Below are 14497 nucleotides of genomic sequence, written 5' to 3'. Positions count from 1 at the left end.
CCACTAAGCCAACCATGTTCAGTCTAACTTTGCCTCTAATTGTGCAGTGACCCTTCTCGACACTCAGGAGAAACTTCAGACTAATCAGATTAGAAAATGTCTCATTCTCATTCCCCTCTCCCTCCAATATGCCCTGCCATGATTTGGGTCACATGCTTGGTGTTTTGCATCATCTCCACAGATTCCTTTCAAAGGCTGCCCTAATTCCTAACGGGCCCATCAGCCTTCAGCCTACATTTATATTCTGCATTCTTATTGTTCCCCATAGACTCCACAGGGCTTTCCAGAGCCTTGACCAGACTCTCCTTCTGCATAGCCCTCCTGTGGCACGCTAGCCAGAGCCCCTCTGACGTCTACAGTCTCCCGTGGGAGGCAGCCGTGGAGTTTGTTGATTTGTTTCAATGCCCACTCTGTCCAGGGGCAGTTTTACCTGCCTTGAGATAGAACTGGGCAGCTGTTGAACAGCTGTATAGCTCTGAATTCATATCAGGAGACCAAAAACAATATGGCTAATGGTTTGGATGTTTCTTTTACTCAGTGATCATTACCCATGTGTTTCTCCTGACCCTGTGTTTTGGTACTAAGATTTTCCTCTACTCTATTTCCATTTTTTTCTTGTTCTTTATTGGACATTTTCCTTATTAGCAAAACTCAAGCTGGAATCAGGACTTCAAAATATTTCCACATCCGGATACCCCAGCCCCCATCAGTTTGTGCTGTGGTAGGTGATATGAGGTCACCTTACTTACCAAATGAAGTCATTTTACTAATGCACAGAGCATCAGACTTAAATATCTATGTAGTGGTACCTATTACCCATTAATAACAGGAGTAGCACTCAGTATTGACATAGTGCCAAGAGCCCTAGAATATTTTGTAAATCCTTGAGCATATTAAGAAGAGCATTTTAGTTGATGGCAGGTATGATTCCTCATTTCATAAATGGAAATATTGAGGTATAAGGAGGCTCTCTCAATGAAAGAGCATGCTTCAGGTTAAGATGAATCTCTAATGGAATAACAACTCCCTAAGATACCCAAATCTTTGTTCCTATCTGAGCTCCTAGGGATAAGGACTATGTCCCATTCATCTTAGCAGCCTTAGGAACTTGTCCTATGCCAGTGTGTTGGGCAAGGGGCAAAAACAGCTTCATTTCTACCAGACCTGAATCTGAAGTACAACTGTACTGCCTCCTTCCCATGTGAACTTCGTAAATTGAGTCAACCCCTCTGAGCCTTCATTTATATATTAATATTTCCTCAGTACTAACAAGAAATTCTGGTTCTCAAACCATAACAAGTAGCGAGTATTCTGAAGTCATTCAATTTTGTGTTCCTTGTGGGACTAGGGAGTAAAGAGGTAGCCTCCTTTCCTAATTGTGGATCAAGACTTGGAATAGTTGGAAATTCAAGTGCAGCTCTTTCCCCAGCAACTCTACCCCAAGCTAGTCTTTTACAGCTGGCTTTGTGCTCCATGGAATGCCTTCGAATTGGCCTCCCAAGAGAGCTGCTGCCTCATCCAGAAATATCATTTAAAATGGAAAAAGTTAACAGGGCTTTACAATTATCTCATTATACTCTACCCAGCCTCACCCTCTGTCCCCTTCCAGAGGCATGGTTTAGGCTCAAGTGATTTCACCAACAATACCTGGCAGGAAAGCTGAGGGGCAAGGGTTGAGCCATGTAGCAGCTATTGTTGCAGTGTTTGGTACACTGGGAAATTTTCACAGAGAAGGCTCTCTCTCTCTCTCTCTCTCTCTCCCTCCCTCCCACCCTCCCTTCCACGTCTCTCCCTCTCTGCTTTCTATCTTTTCAAATATAAGGTGATTTGTACTTTAAGAAATTTTTAAATATTCAAAACTGTGTGGACCAACAGAACATTGATCGTGTGTACAGTCTGTACTTGGCAGCTGTGACCTGCCTCACTGAGGTGATCTGTGCTGGGATCACAATTGAAATGTAGAGGCCTGGCTATTTGAGACAACCAGAGTTACTCATTGACAACTTGGGCAATGCCAGTTTTCCAACTCTACATGTTTGTTGGCACAGTTGCCCAGAGCTCCAATTTTTTTTTCAAGTTTCAGGTTTTTAAGAATCTCACCAGGTGCTTCAGTGAACACCTCTGGGTTTTCTGGATAATGAACGGAAACCAAACACAATTGAGTCTAAAGTGCGTCTTCATTGCCCTCCTTTTCCTAGTCATGAAGCTAGCCCATTACTGTAAGTCATATGATGGTCTTTGCAGCAGAGGGGAACCCATATTAGTCTTCAGCAAAATACAGCTACTGCTGTACGTTTTCTCTTCACAGATGGTGGAAATCAAGTAGATCAGCATTATTCCCCATGACAAGTAGATGGATGGATTCTACAGTTTTCAAGCCATTCATCATGTTTGGGAGGGGGAGCAAGAAGAGCCATCAAATGACACATTAGAGTCACTTCTAAGAACTCCCACCTAGTGAGGCATTGGGAATCATGCTTGGGGGTCATTATTTTCTAGAGAGGATCCAGATAAATTGCCTCCTCTCCCTCTTCTTCCACAAACATGTCCCTTAGTTTGTTCAGGGAAGGAAGTGGTGGCTTGCTCAAATATCAAAGGGAAAGAAGAATTTATGGAGATTTTAGGAAAACACTTTAGTGCTGTGAACTGGGAATTTAAAGTCTGGAGTCTGACTTTTAACAAGCATAAGAACACTTAAAAACAAGAGTTAGTGCTGCCCTTTAGGGCAGTTACCCTGGAACTCTGTGCACTGATTTCAACAATGTTGTCATAGAAAGTTCTTCTTTGAAATTGTTTTTTCCAAAGAATTTCCTCTAGAGTGGCAAATCATTATCCTTTGACCATGAATGAGTCTTAGAGCCAAATATTTGAAAAGGAACAAAGTAGGGGACTCAGGTGGAGAATCGGGATCTTAACATTCGTGGTCAGAAGTATAGCATGTGCTAGTATACAATTCATAATTTGAAAGGATGGGTAGGATTTGGTGAATGATGGCCTGTAGTCACAAGGCAGGGAGGATTCCATGATGGGTGATAGAGAGATAATACTCAGGGTTGAATGTAGGCACTGACCTAGTTGTTCTCACTCTCCTAATAGTTGAGCCTTTCTCCATCTCTGAACTGCTTCACCTCGTCTCCTTCTCCTCCATCCTGGACTATTTTTATAGCTGGAGCTTCCCTTTGTAGCCTAGTCTTCTCTCTCACACAGTCATCTAATAATCTACACTAATAAAAGAGAAACATGCAAATTGATGTCACTCCAGTACACCCACCAGCCAATCAGAGCGACTATGCAAATTAGCCCAACAAAGATGGCAGCTAATTTGCATATGCAGGCATGGAGCAAAGACAGAAGGCTCAGGCCAAAGTGAAGACTGAAGACTGAAGAGGCTTGGCTTCTCCACTGCAGCTGCAGTGGAGAAGCCAAACCTCATTGCAGCCAAGGGGAGAAGCCAAGCTTCGCTGCGGCTGGAGGGGAAAAGCCTAGCCTCGAGGCTTGGCTTCTCTGCTGTGGCCAGACCAAAGGCCTGGGTCCCGGGTGCCGGAGGAAAACTGGTGGTGGCAGCCAGAGGAAGGAAGGCCTATTGTGTGAATCTTCGTGCAACAGGCTTCTAGTAACATATATTAGACATAGAATCTATCCTATATAATAAAAGGCCAATATGCAAATAGACCGAACGGCAGAATGACCAGTTTCTATGACATGCATTGACCACCAGGGGGCAGACGCTCGACCCAGGAACTGCCCCTTGTTGGTCAGTGCACTCCCACAGGGGGAGTGCCGCTCAGCCAGAAGTTGGGCTCATGGCTGACGAGTGCAGTGGCGGTGGCAGGGAGCAGGCCTAAGCCATCAGTCGGATAGCCCCTGAGGGCTCCTGGGCTGCGAGAGGATACAGGCTGGGCTGAGGGACCCATGCCTGAGTGCATGAATTTTGTGTACGGGGCCTCTAGTATATATATAGGGTATCCCAAAATTCACGCAATTAGTAATTTTGATAGAAAACACAGGTTTTTAATTAAAAATTGTAAATTTTTTTATTGATTCATAAAGTATACAGTATAAGGTTATGTATGGACACACAGTATAGGGTGTGTGTAATAGCACATCGGGTAAGTGGCCTCCACAGCTTTGCTGGCACAGACACAAAGCCGTGGTCTTCATTGGTCTTCATTGTCCCTACTCCTGGGCCATCATTGGTACTTGGTAATGCTTATAAAATTGAAGGGATTGAAATCAAAGGGCAACAGATATTAGAATATGATTCAATAAACCAAGTAAAATTAGGCTTTTATTTTTTGTTGTTGTTGTTGCTAATGCTCACGCAAAATTCAAATCTTGCGTGAATTTTGGGACACCCTATATAAAAGCCTAAGCAACCCTTTGACCGGTTGCTATGATGTGCACTGACCACCAGGGGGCAAACGCTCAATGCAGGAGCTGCCCCCTGGTGGTCAGTGTGCTCCCACAGGGGGAGTGCCACTCAGCTGACCGACGGGTGCCAGACTGCAGGGCTCACGGCTGGCCGTCGCAGTGGAGCGGCAGAGAGACTACCGAGCGATGGCGGCAGGGACAGTGGGGCCGGGATGAGCAGGAACAGCAGGCAGGAGCTCCAGGCAGAAGTGGCAGGCAGTGTCGGACTGCTGGTTTCGGCCCGATTCCTGCAGGCCATGCTGAGGGACCCCACCAGTCCACAAATCTGTTCACCCGGCCTGTAGTATATTATAATAACAAATAAGGGCATGAAAAATCTCACTATATCAGTGGTCCATGGAGGAAGCTATGTGCAGAATTTTGGAACAGGAAAGAAGAGCCAGAATAATTACTCATCATGTTCCCAACTTGTGCTCCTTCCTTTCCAAGTCTGACCTGTATGAGTTTCTATCTTGAAAAGCATGTTTCAAGGTCTCTCATCTACTTTTTACACTTTTAAAATTTTTACTTATATCAAACTGATACCTATTCTTAGTAAAAAAATAATAAAAATCAATCTAAAAAGTTATTCCAACAATAGAAGTTTCCAACTGCATCCCTCCCCACCCCATTCACAAGGAGCAACCACTTTCAGTCCTTGTAGCTGTTTCTGCAGACATTTAAATAGCATGCACATACAGCTATTTCTGTATTTTTCATTTTTAGATACTACTACTAACTTCCTGCTATGATCCTTGAGAATTTGACATAATATTTGTTCCCATTATTGTTTTTTCTGGATGCTCTTAGGATCTTCTCCTTATTCCTGATGTTCTGGATGGGGCTGTATGGTGTATGTATGTGTGTCTTTGTCTGGCTATATATATAGATTCACTGTGTCTCGAGACTCTGTACTTTGGTTCTGAGAAACTGTCCATTATTTTTTTTTAGATTATTACTAGTAGCTTTATTTTTTAAAAGTAGATGTTTATTTTTTATTGTTGACAGTATTACTTATTTCTTTTTTTATAATTATTTATTTTTTATTTTATTTTTATTTTTTATTTTTATTTTTTTACTTTTTCCCCTTTATTAAGATATTACCAATGTGTCATCCCCCCAATGTCCCCTCATTCCCCCCAATCCTGCCCTCACCCTCACCCCCTGTTGTCCACATCCATCACTTATGCTTATAGTATTACTTATTTCTAAAGTTTGTTACACTGTCATTCCTATGGGGAAAAAACGCACTGTATATCTTTTTTTATTTTTTATTTTTTGTCTAAGGCCTCTGGCCATTCAGTGGGGAAAGAGGGAGGGGGAGAGACAGCGAGTACAAGGAGCAAGGGAGCCCCAAGACCAGTCCCATGCCCTGCCCTCCATGCTGGTCACAGTCAGTGAAGCAGCAGCTGCACGCCCAGTGCCAGGCCAGTGGTGGCCCCCGCCTTCAGGCTGCCTTCGGGGATGGGGGCCCTGTTACACAGTTCACCATCGCAGCAGGTGGAGATGAGGCTGTAGGTGGCGCCCTCGTAGGTAACAGCCTCCTCATTGCCGCATGAGGTGGTTTCCATGCATCCTTTGTTGATGACGGGGCTGAGGCCGGGGGCTGTTCCTTGGCCCATGAAGCACTCCTCGTCGTCGCCACAGGTCATGGGGATGCCGGCGCAGTTCGAGGAGTCGGTCAGATCACAGAAGATGCACTCCTTGGCACCTGTTGCGACTTGGGGCAGAGCCACCACCAGGAGCAATAGCCAGCCACGGACCATGGTGGCCTGGTGACACTGGGCCTCCTGGAACTGCTGAATGAAACTCCACACACCCACAAGACTGTCCCACCTGGTTCTGGCCTCCCAGGCTCAGCACTTGGAGTGTCCTTGATTCCCACTGCTCTGTGTCCCTCTCAGGAGTGTCTTTCTGACCACAGTTCCTGAGTCTCAGGGTCCCAGAAGCCTCCCAGGGACAGAAACCAGCCAGTGGCTGCTGCCCGATGAGAGTACTTGTGGAGCGGAATGGGGTGACCTCACAGACCCCTCAGGGTTCCACTGGCCACTCTGGGGGTGAGGTCATGGTGGGGGAGGGGTGTCACAATCTGAAGGGCAGGTTGACCAGCTTACTTGCCAGGGAGCAAGGACATTGACACCCCATCGAGGTAAGAACACTCCACCCAGCACATACCATCCTGGCACCTCTGCTGGGTGCTGTGCCTGCCCATTGCCCATGCGAGCCCATTTTTCAGATGGGCAAACCAAGGCTCAGGAGGAGAAAGTGATGTGTCCAAGGCCCCAGGGCCAGAATTTGAGCCCAGGTTTATTTAATTTCAAAGAGGGCATTTATTGAGCACCTGCTTTGTGCAAGACCAGTGTTAGATGCTTTAAATAGCAACCGCTGTGATGACAGGACTCACCACAGCTCATAGGCTTGGGCATGTGTTGGGCACCATGCAGGGAACTCAGCCCATGTTCTCTCCTTTGAATCTTTCTGAGTATTAGCTCCATCTAATAATAAATAAGAAAATATCAAATATTGAAGCATCCCTGATATTATGTTTTCAAGGTAGCATTTAAACTGACACTTTAGTCCTGAATTCTGCAGTTTGGATCAAATTATACACTATAATTATATTTTCAGGTTTGAAGACAGTGAAGAACAAGTCGATTATAAGACATTTTTCAATGCTCTGAACTGGAGAATAAGTCCAGTGCCCGAATTAATCCCAGAATCGCCCTTGAAAGAGGTAAAATTAATACCTGTTTTAAAAACCAGCTGTGATATCTCCCTTTCATTTCCACCCTTTCATTCTTAATAATATCCTTTATCTTAAAGTAATTTTTCTATGTAAAATATTAACATCAATGCTTTTGGAAAGAGTGCTTATGTATTTCTGGGTATTTGTGTTAAAGGATAATTCACTTTCCATGCTGAGCGAACATCTGTTCTATAAGAGGATGACTTTTCTTATGCAGCTGAATTTTTAAACCTTAGTCACATCCAATTACATGGAAGATAGGATAATAGGTTATAGTTATAAATAGATATAAACACTGTTATCAAGGGATTCTGGTAACATCATCATGAGCCACAAGTGCAAATCTCAAATAGTGAACATGTCAAGAATCCCCAGCGTATCTGTGTCTGTACACACAGGTTTGCCTTGGGTCAAACAATACAGTATGTGGATGCACATTTCACAGTGGAGCCAAATTTAAAATGAAAATTTAGTAGAAAAATGCTTGGTTAGGGAAAACAAAGTTCATGTGATCAGATGGTGCTCTCAACATTGTGGAATTGTCTAAATTCTCTAGGATCTCTTTGGACCAATTGTCTTTAAGGAGTGGGTGGATGGGTGGTGGTTTGTTTATATTTTAACATGCTCCAGAAATTGATTTTCTTGGGAAAATCCCTTGATAAAGTAAATGTCATGTGTTTGATACTCCCAGAAAAGAGGCATTTATTCCTCCTGATCTCTGCTGACCAGCTCATTCTGGCCTGGCCTGGACTGGTGCCCCTGGGGAGTTCCCTCAGGCATGTAGCTATCCTGGAGTGTCAGGCAGCTTTAGAACTTCCAGATGATTGGGAGACAGTGATGGCCTTTGGAATAAAACAGAACTAGGGTTGAATTCTGGATCAGTAACTTCCTTAACTAATTTATTTATAAATAAATTTTATTCTCAGACACATCATGATTAAGTGTAGACTCTCTGGAGGTTCTATGTTCTGTGCTGGGGTCCAGAGAAAAAGGTCAGGGGCCCACTACTGATAGGGGAGTCAATCAATATACTCATGATTTGGAGGATGGCACGATACAGCCTGTGTGGGATATAATGCGATGAGTAGGGAGCTACTTATAAGTCAGACCAGGATTGGGGAAGGACAGGAAGTCTTCTCAATGGAGGTGATGCTTGAAGTTTCATTGATGAATACTAAAAGTTAGCAAGATAGGAAAGTGGCATGGTATGGGAAAGGCATTTCCAAAAGAGACTCTGGGACATGGGACAGCATGGTGCTTGTGCAGAACCTGGAGGAAACAGTGTGGCTGGAATGAAAGCACAGAGGGAAGAGTGGAGAAGGGTAAGGCTGGAGATAACTGCAAGTATAAGTTTTGAATATTGTCCTGCAATATATGGAGACCATGGACAAATTCTAAGGAAGAAAGTTACGTGATTAGGTGTACCCTTTAAAGGGAGCTTGGTCTGGCTGGATGGTGGGTAGATTAGAGAGGGAGCATGGAGATCCATTAGGAGGCTCAGGACTACCATCATCACCATAATAAGAGCAAACAGAACATTTACTATGTGCTAAGCGCTGTTCTAAGACCTCCAAATCTATTAGCTCATTTAATACTCATAGCAATCCTATAAGGTAGATACTTTTACCATTCCCCTTTTAGAGATGAGGACATTAGAGAACTAGCAAGGGTTTGGTAGAGTCAGAAGTTTAACTCAGATCTGTTTTACTGCAGAGAATAAAAAAGAAAAAAAATCTGATAAATATAATTATAACTGAAGATACAGGATTTAATGAACTAAAATCCAAGATATCATCACAGAAAATGGTACTGTCATTTAATAACTTATATTTCATTCTTATCCATGTAAATATTTAATTTATACATACAAATTATAGAGTTTATATTCTACCTTTTCATTTAATGTTATGCCATTATGTGTTGAATATCATCCATTTGCCCCATGAAGACTTTTCTCCAGCCCCCCTCTGAATTCAGAGCTACCTTTGCTCTGAATCCCAGGCAGCTGACCTTTGCCAGCTACATCAGTGGGGCTTGAGCCCTCTGGCCTACAATCGGGTTGGCCAATGGAAGGCAGCGACAGGAGAGTGGAGGGTGGGTGGAGAGAGAAATCATCTCCCTCCCTGCCAGTCACAAGACATCAACTGCCTCCTTGAACCAAGGTCCACAGCACCTATCCGGAGGCTCTCTCCTTACAGCTGTCCACTCCAGGTTCTGATAAGCACCCTCACATGGCCCTTTTGCCCCGGGTGGTGGTAATGGCACCCCACTGCTACAATCCCTGAGGGAATCGACGATCCCTTTTTGGTTTCCCTAAACACTTCCAACAACTTTGTACATATTTATTTTATTAAACTCTTCTCAACTTCCACAGTTTGCATGTGCTCTGTTTCCCATGGGATCCTGAATGAGACACGTACTTATTTTTGTTAGTTAGCAACTGTCTTTGTTGTTCTTTTCCTTACTTTCTACTGCTCTCCTTTTTTCTTTTCACTCAATCCACCACCCAAATGTTTACCTGTGTGTTGGGGATTTCATCATCTGTTGTACAAAAATATAGTCATGCTGCATGCATTTATCTTCAGTGTGTTTTTCTCGCTGAATAGTAAATCATGGGAAATTTTTCTAGTTTAATGTGTATAGACCTCAGCCATTCTTTAATAAGTGTAGTGTGGATATAGAATAATTTATTCATCCATTTTGAATCTTACACGGTGGCAGGCAACTGACAGGGGAGTGGTTATGCTAGAAGAGGCCATGGAGGAGTTGGACTAGGTGTGTAGGTTGGTGGAGCCCAGTTGGGCAGAGAAAACCTGTCACTTAGATCTTTGGGGATCACTAACATTTGGGGAGCCTGCCATAGCGAAAAAGTCCCATGTGGGACTTTAGGACAAGATCCACCAGGCTGTGAAGCACCCAGCCCTGAGTGTGATGTGACAATATGCTTGTTAAGAGCAAGGAATAGCAGGCTTAGCTACTGAGTGGAGGCCAGGGGTTGGGCATCTGTATGCTTCCTTCAGTTTATGAGTTGGTCAGGCTGGCTGTGCCTGAAGCTCCAGAGATGCCATGAATAAGTTCTTTAGAAGTTATTGGCACCTGCCACCACTTAGAACCTGGATGTCTTTACTGGACTGAATGTTATCCTCAAGAGGATCTCATTCCTGAATTCTGGATCTTACTGAGAAATGAAATAGGACTTCTCAACTAATGAAAGCTAAGCAGGACTAGGTACTAGATTCAACACCAAATATGTTCGCAACAGCATTAATGGATGAAATTTGTGGTAGGAGTGGGGATTTGAGACACCTTCCCAGTGCAGCCTATTTAACTGAAGTTAATGAGTTGAACAGGGAGGAGCCAAAAAAGAGGAACAGAACCACAGGTGTCAGCCAACCAGAGGCTGAGTAGGACATGGGATTGGAAGGTCAGGGCATCCGGGAATTTCAGCAGGGGTCTCTCCAAAACAGGGAGTACAGTGGTCTGGAATCCTGAAGTTAGCATTATTCAGCAATCAGAGGCTAGTCAGCAGGCTTGAACTGAGCCTTCAGTCCTGCTCAGGGGACAGAATAGGCTAAGTCACTATACCAGTGAGGTTTCATCAGGAAATACACACATAGTACACTCAAAGGAATCAGGGATATGGATTTAATGAAGGGACTCTTGACAGAGGAGTGGTAGGGTTCAGGAGAACCAGTGAGGGCAGTGGAGCACTCAGGGACTAGCAAGAATGGGAAGGCTTTACTATTCCTACGTCTGAAGAAGCGGAGGTGGGTGGGTAGTATTATTGGAGCCCAGTGCAGAAGTTAGAGCATGTCAGAAGGTAGAGGAGTGTAGCCACTGCCAAACCATGGCCAGGCAGGAAGGGAGTAGAGGAAGGGGAAGTGGAATCAACACCCTGATCTCTTGCTACTTCGCATTGGCTGGACCCGCCCAAAATCCAGAGAACAAGGAAGCTCAGGAAATGATGCCATCCACAGAGGTTGGCCTCAGTGCGGAGAGCTCAGTGAAAAAAAGGAAGGGCACAAAATGGATCTTGAAGGGGCAAATGGAGAATGATCCAGCACAGTGGTCGGCAAACTGCGGCTCGCGAGCCACACGCGGCTCTTTGGCCCCTTAAGTGTGGCCACGAAGTTTCAATTGCACTGTACGTGCACACCCACACGTGGTATTTTGGGGAAGAGCCACACTCAAGGGGCCGCAGTTTGCCGACCACTGATCCAGCATAGTCTGTTACAAGAATAAAGACTTGGGTTCAGAAGATCAAGCCATACAGCGAACATATAAAGCCAGATTCAGACTAATAGCTCCTGGATCGGTCTGCTGGATGTCAGGACTGGTCCCCTCAACTCAGATGGGGCTCCCCTACCTGTGATGGTTAGGTGAGCTCAGCTAATAGGGCTGGGGCCTAACAGCAAATTAGTAAAATTTTTAAGTAGGACTATGATTGTAGCTAGCCTCGCTTTGATTAGTCCTACTGCCCTTTGGTGAGAGGTTTTCCTGCATGGATGTGTGTAAGCTGACATCCACTATGACTGTTGACTGTGGCCTAGAGCCTGGATTCTCAGAAGCTCCCTTAGCCAGGCCTCTGCCTGGCCCCCACATTGGGGCTGTAATTTAACTCTCACTCCATTATGTGACTATCTATGGTCTCAGCATGTGGCCCCGACTCTGTCACAGCCTGGAGACCCCCTTTCCATTCTATTGTGCTGTCTCACAGATGGTAGCTGTAAAACTGGCAAAATAGGTCCCACTGTTTAGAATCGGTCTGGTTAATCTCAGAAGTCACATTAAAAAAAATAACACTAAACTCAGTCCTCATATAAACTTTATAAGTTGCACTGGGTGACTGGCGTCTTATCTTTGGACGTTTCTGAGAAAAATTGGATGTGGCTTCATTTCATGAGCTCTGGAACTGCAGAAGCATCAGCAAATGGCTCTAAAGCTCTCATGTCACAACAGTATGGTATATACCCTTGGCAGTGGGTGTAGGGGACAGTTTGGTGCACCTTGGGATATATCTTTGGGCACCCTACTTGTGGAGGATCTCCTTTTGATATTTAGAGGGTAGAATAACCTGTGGCATTTTATTGCCCCAACAACCTTGTGAGAAGGAAATGTATCATCCCCAATTTATAGATAAGAATCAGAGACTCAAAAGCATTCTTAAAGGTAAAGATTATATAATTAGGGGGTAGTGCCAACACTTTAATAAACAGTTCTTCCTAATATTTCAGGTTGAATTTAACAATTAAATAGATTATTAATCATTCTCACTGGTAAACACATACTAATTACCTAACACCAAACAACAACATAGTGGGAAATGATTTAAAGTGTTGGATGATGTCTACTTGAACTGTATGTCTGTCTGTCACTAAAGCTCAAAAAAATCTGTGTCCTTGAAAACTTTACTTGTCCTGTAATGCAGTTTTTTTTTTTAAAAAAAATATGTTTTTATTGATTTTAGGGAGAGAGAGGAAGTGAGAGGGAGAGAGAAACATCAATTGGCTGCCTTCTGCACCCCCCACTACTGAGCTCACATCCTGGGCATGTGCCCTGAGCAGGAATTGACTCAGTGACCTCCCGGTGCATGGGATGATGCTCAACCAACTGAGCCTCACCGGCCAGGGATGTAATGCAGTTTTAAGGAGAAATTTCTTGCTTATAAGTTACACCTGTGTTTTAGTTACACTCACACAGATGACAACTTTATTGAAGCCTTGTCTGGGGCAGAGGAAAGCAATTGTGAAATATTGTTATGACAGTAAAGACAGAAATGCATAGTAGTATAAGCAGATCTCATGGCTTGACATATGAGCTTAAGTCATCAGAATACTCTTAATTATCTTGACAAGTATTTGTGAACTATCTTTCCAAAATTAATTTTAATTTGTTTTACTGAAACTTAACTTTTTATGATTTTGTCAACTTAATTTGATTACTTCCAAAGTCATGTCAACCTATTACAAGGAAGAAAATCCAATAAAACCACAACTTCAATTCCATGCACACTACTGGACTTTTCTACAAATTCATAGATATTTCCTGTAGAAACATCCTTTTTCAAGTGAAGGGAGGGCAATAGTAGGATGAAATCACTAACATGACTCTATCAGCCTTACATTTGGGAAGAATAAAAATAACCTTGTTTCACTGAAGCATGGAATTTAATTGGCTCCTGATCTTTTCCCCTCATGCATCTGGTGGCCAGTACTACAGTAGAAAATCTTAAACTAGAAGGAGACATAATCCAATTAAATTTCCTTTTAAAAATGTCAAAGCAAATAAATCCAGGGCCCATGAGCTCTCTCATAGCTTTGCTGGTCTCATTGGGCAGCTGCTATTTACTGGGTTTCCATCCAGTGCCATCTTTGCTTCCCACTTCAAGGGTGTGTGAGTTTATAATTGGCAGCTACATTTTTTCACCATTGATGAACAAGTAATCTATTGCCAACTTGTTTGACATCTTAAGTAGCTCTAGTGACAGCCAGCTTGGAAGATGTCATGGGGTCCGCTGCAAACAATGATTCCCAGCCATTTTAGAATTAGGATTTTGCATTGTGGTTGAATTTTACTCAGTGCTTCACAGTTCTTCCTTTTTTCATAAAATGCTATGTGGCACATGTCCCTTTGCTTCAGATTAAAGTGATCTTTTTATTTTTTGGAAATTTGGGCACTATCTCTTGAGTTACCTGAAAGTCACATTGGAAACTCTGAATTTATTCACAATTTGTCAAGAAGTTGCTTTGTTCCAAGATGTTTTGTGACTTTCATAGATATTTTATTAGTTTTGATAAATGCAAGATGGCATAATGCCTTCGTTTGACTTCCTTTAGAAGCTAAATTAGAAACAAAGCTTGGAACATAAATAGTTTTTTAGGGGCGTGGGGATGAAAAGAGCACTAGTAAGGGATTGGAGAAGTGAGAAATGGAAGAAAAGGAGCTTATAGGGTATATTATTAAATCAGTAACAAATGTGGATGACTGGAGCTTAATGCCTCTGAGAAACACAGGGATGCAATAGCCAAACAGGTTAGCCCACCCCAAGTGCAAGGGGTGCAATAGCCAACAGGTACCTCAGAGTTATCTCACCCCAAGTGCAAGGGAGCTGGTGGTTGGAAGTCAGGCTGGTGTGAGCCAAGTGGAGAGGGTGAAGGAATGGGGAAGGGCACTGGCAGGGCCTGCTACACAAAGACATTTAAGATTCCAACATGTACCATCCAGGGAGCTCCTTTACAGAAACACAAGCAGGCTCACCCTCATCTTGAAGGGGGAGAGGGGGGACTGTTGTGGATGAGCTCTCCTGTTGTAAAATTACCATGCAGTTATTTCCACTTAAAT

General features: G+C 43.6%; 2 protein-coding genes across 2 annotated transcripts in view; one reads left to right on the top strand and one right to left on the bottom strand.

Annotated features, from left to right (window-relative positions):
* EFHC2 (EF-hand domain containing 2) overlaps positions 1-14497 on the top strand; it is a 156183-nt gene that overhangs the window by 138173 nt on the left and 3513 nt on the right. Inside the window, exon 14 of the mRNA XM_036305029.1 lies at positions 7039-7144. Within this exon, the coding sequence (XP_036160922.1) occupies positions 7039-7144 (106 nt within the window). The remainder of the gene's footprint in view (positions 1-7038; positions 7145-14497) is intronic.
* Positions 5805-6176, bottom strand: LOC118653981 (sperm acrosome membrane-associated protein 4-like). Its single transcript, XM_036305030.1, has one exon. It carries the CDS (start codon positions 6174-6176, stop codon positions 5805-5807), a length of 372 nt encoding a protein of 123 aa, XP_036160923.1.

This window comes from Myotis myotis, unplaced genomic scaffold, assembly GCF_014108235.1.
Source record: "Myotis myotis isolate mMyoMyo1 unplaced genomic scaffold, mMyoMyo1.p scaffold_m19_p_4, whole genome shotgun sequence".
Taxonomy (NCBI): Eukaryota; Metazoa; Chordata; class Mammalia; order Chiroptera; family Vespertilionidae; genus Myotis; species Myotis myotis.
This window is presented reverse-complemented; position numbering and strand designations above follow the sequence as displayed.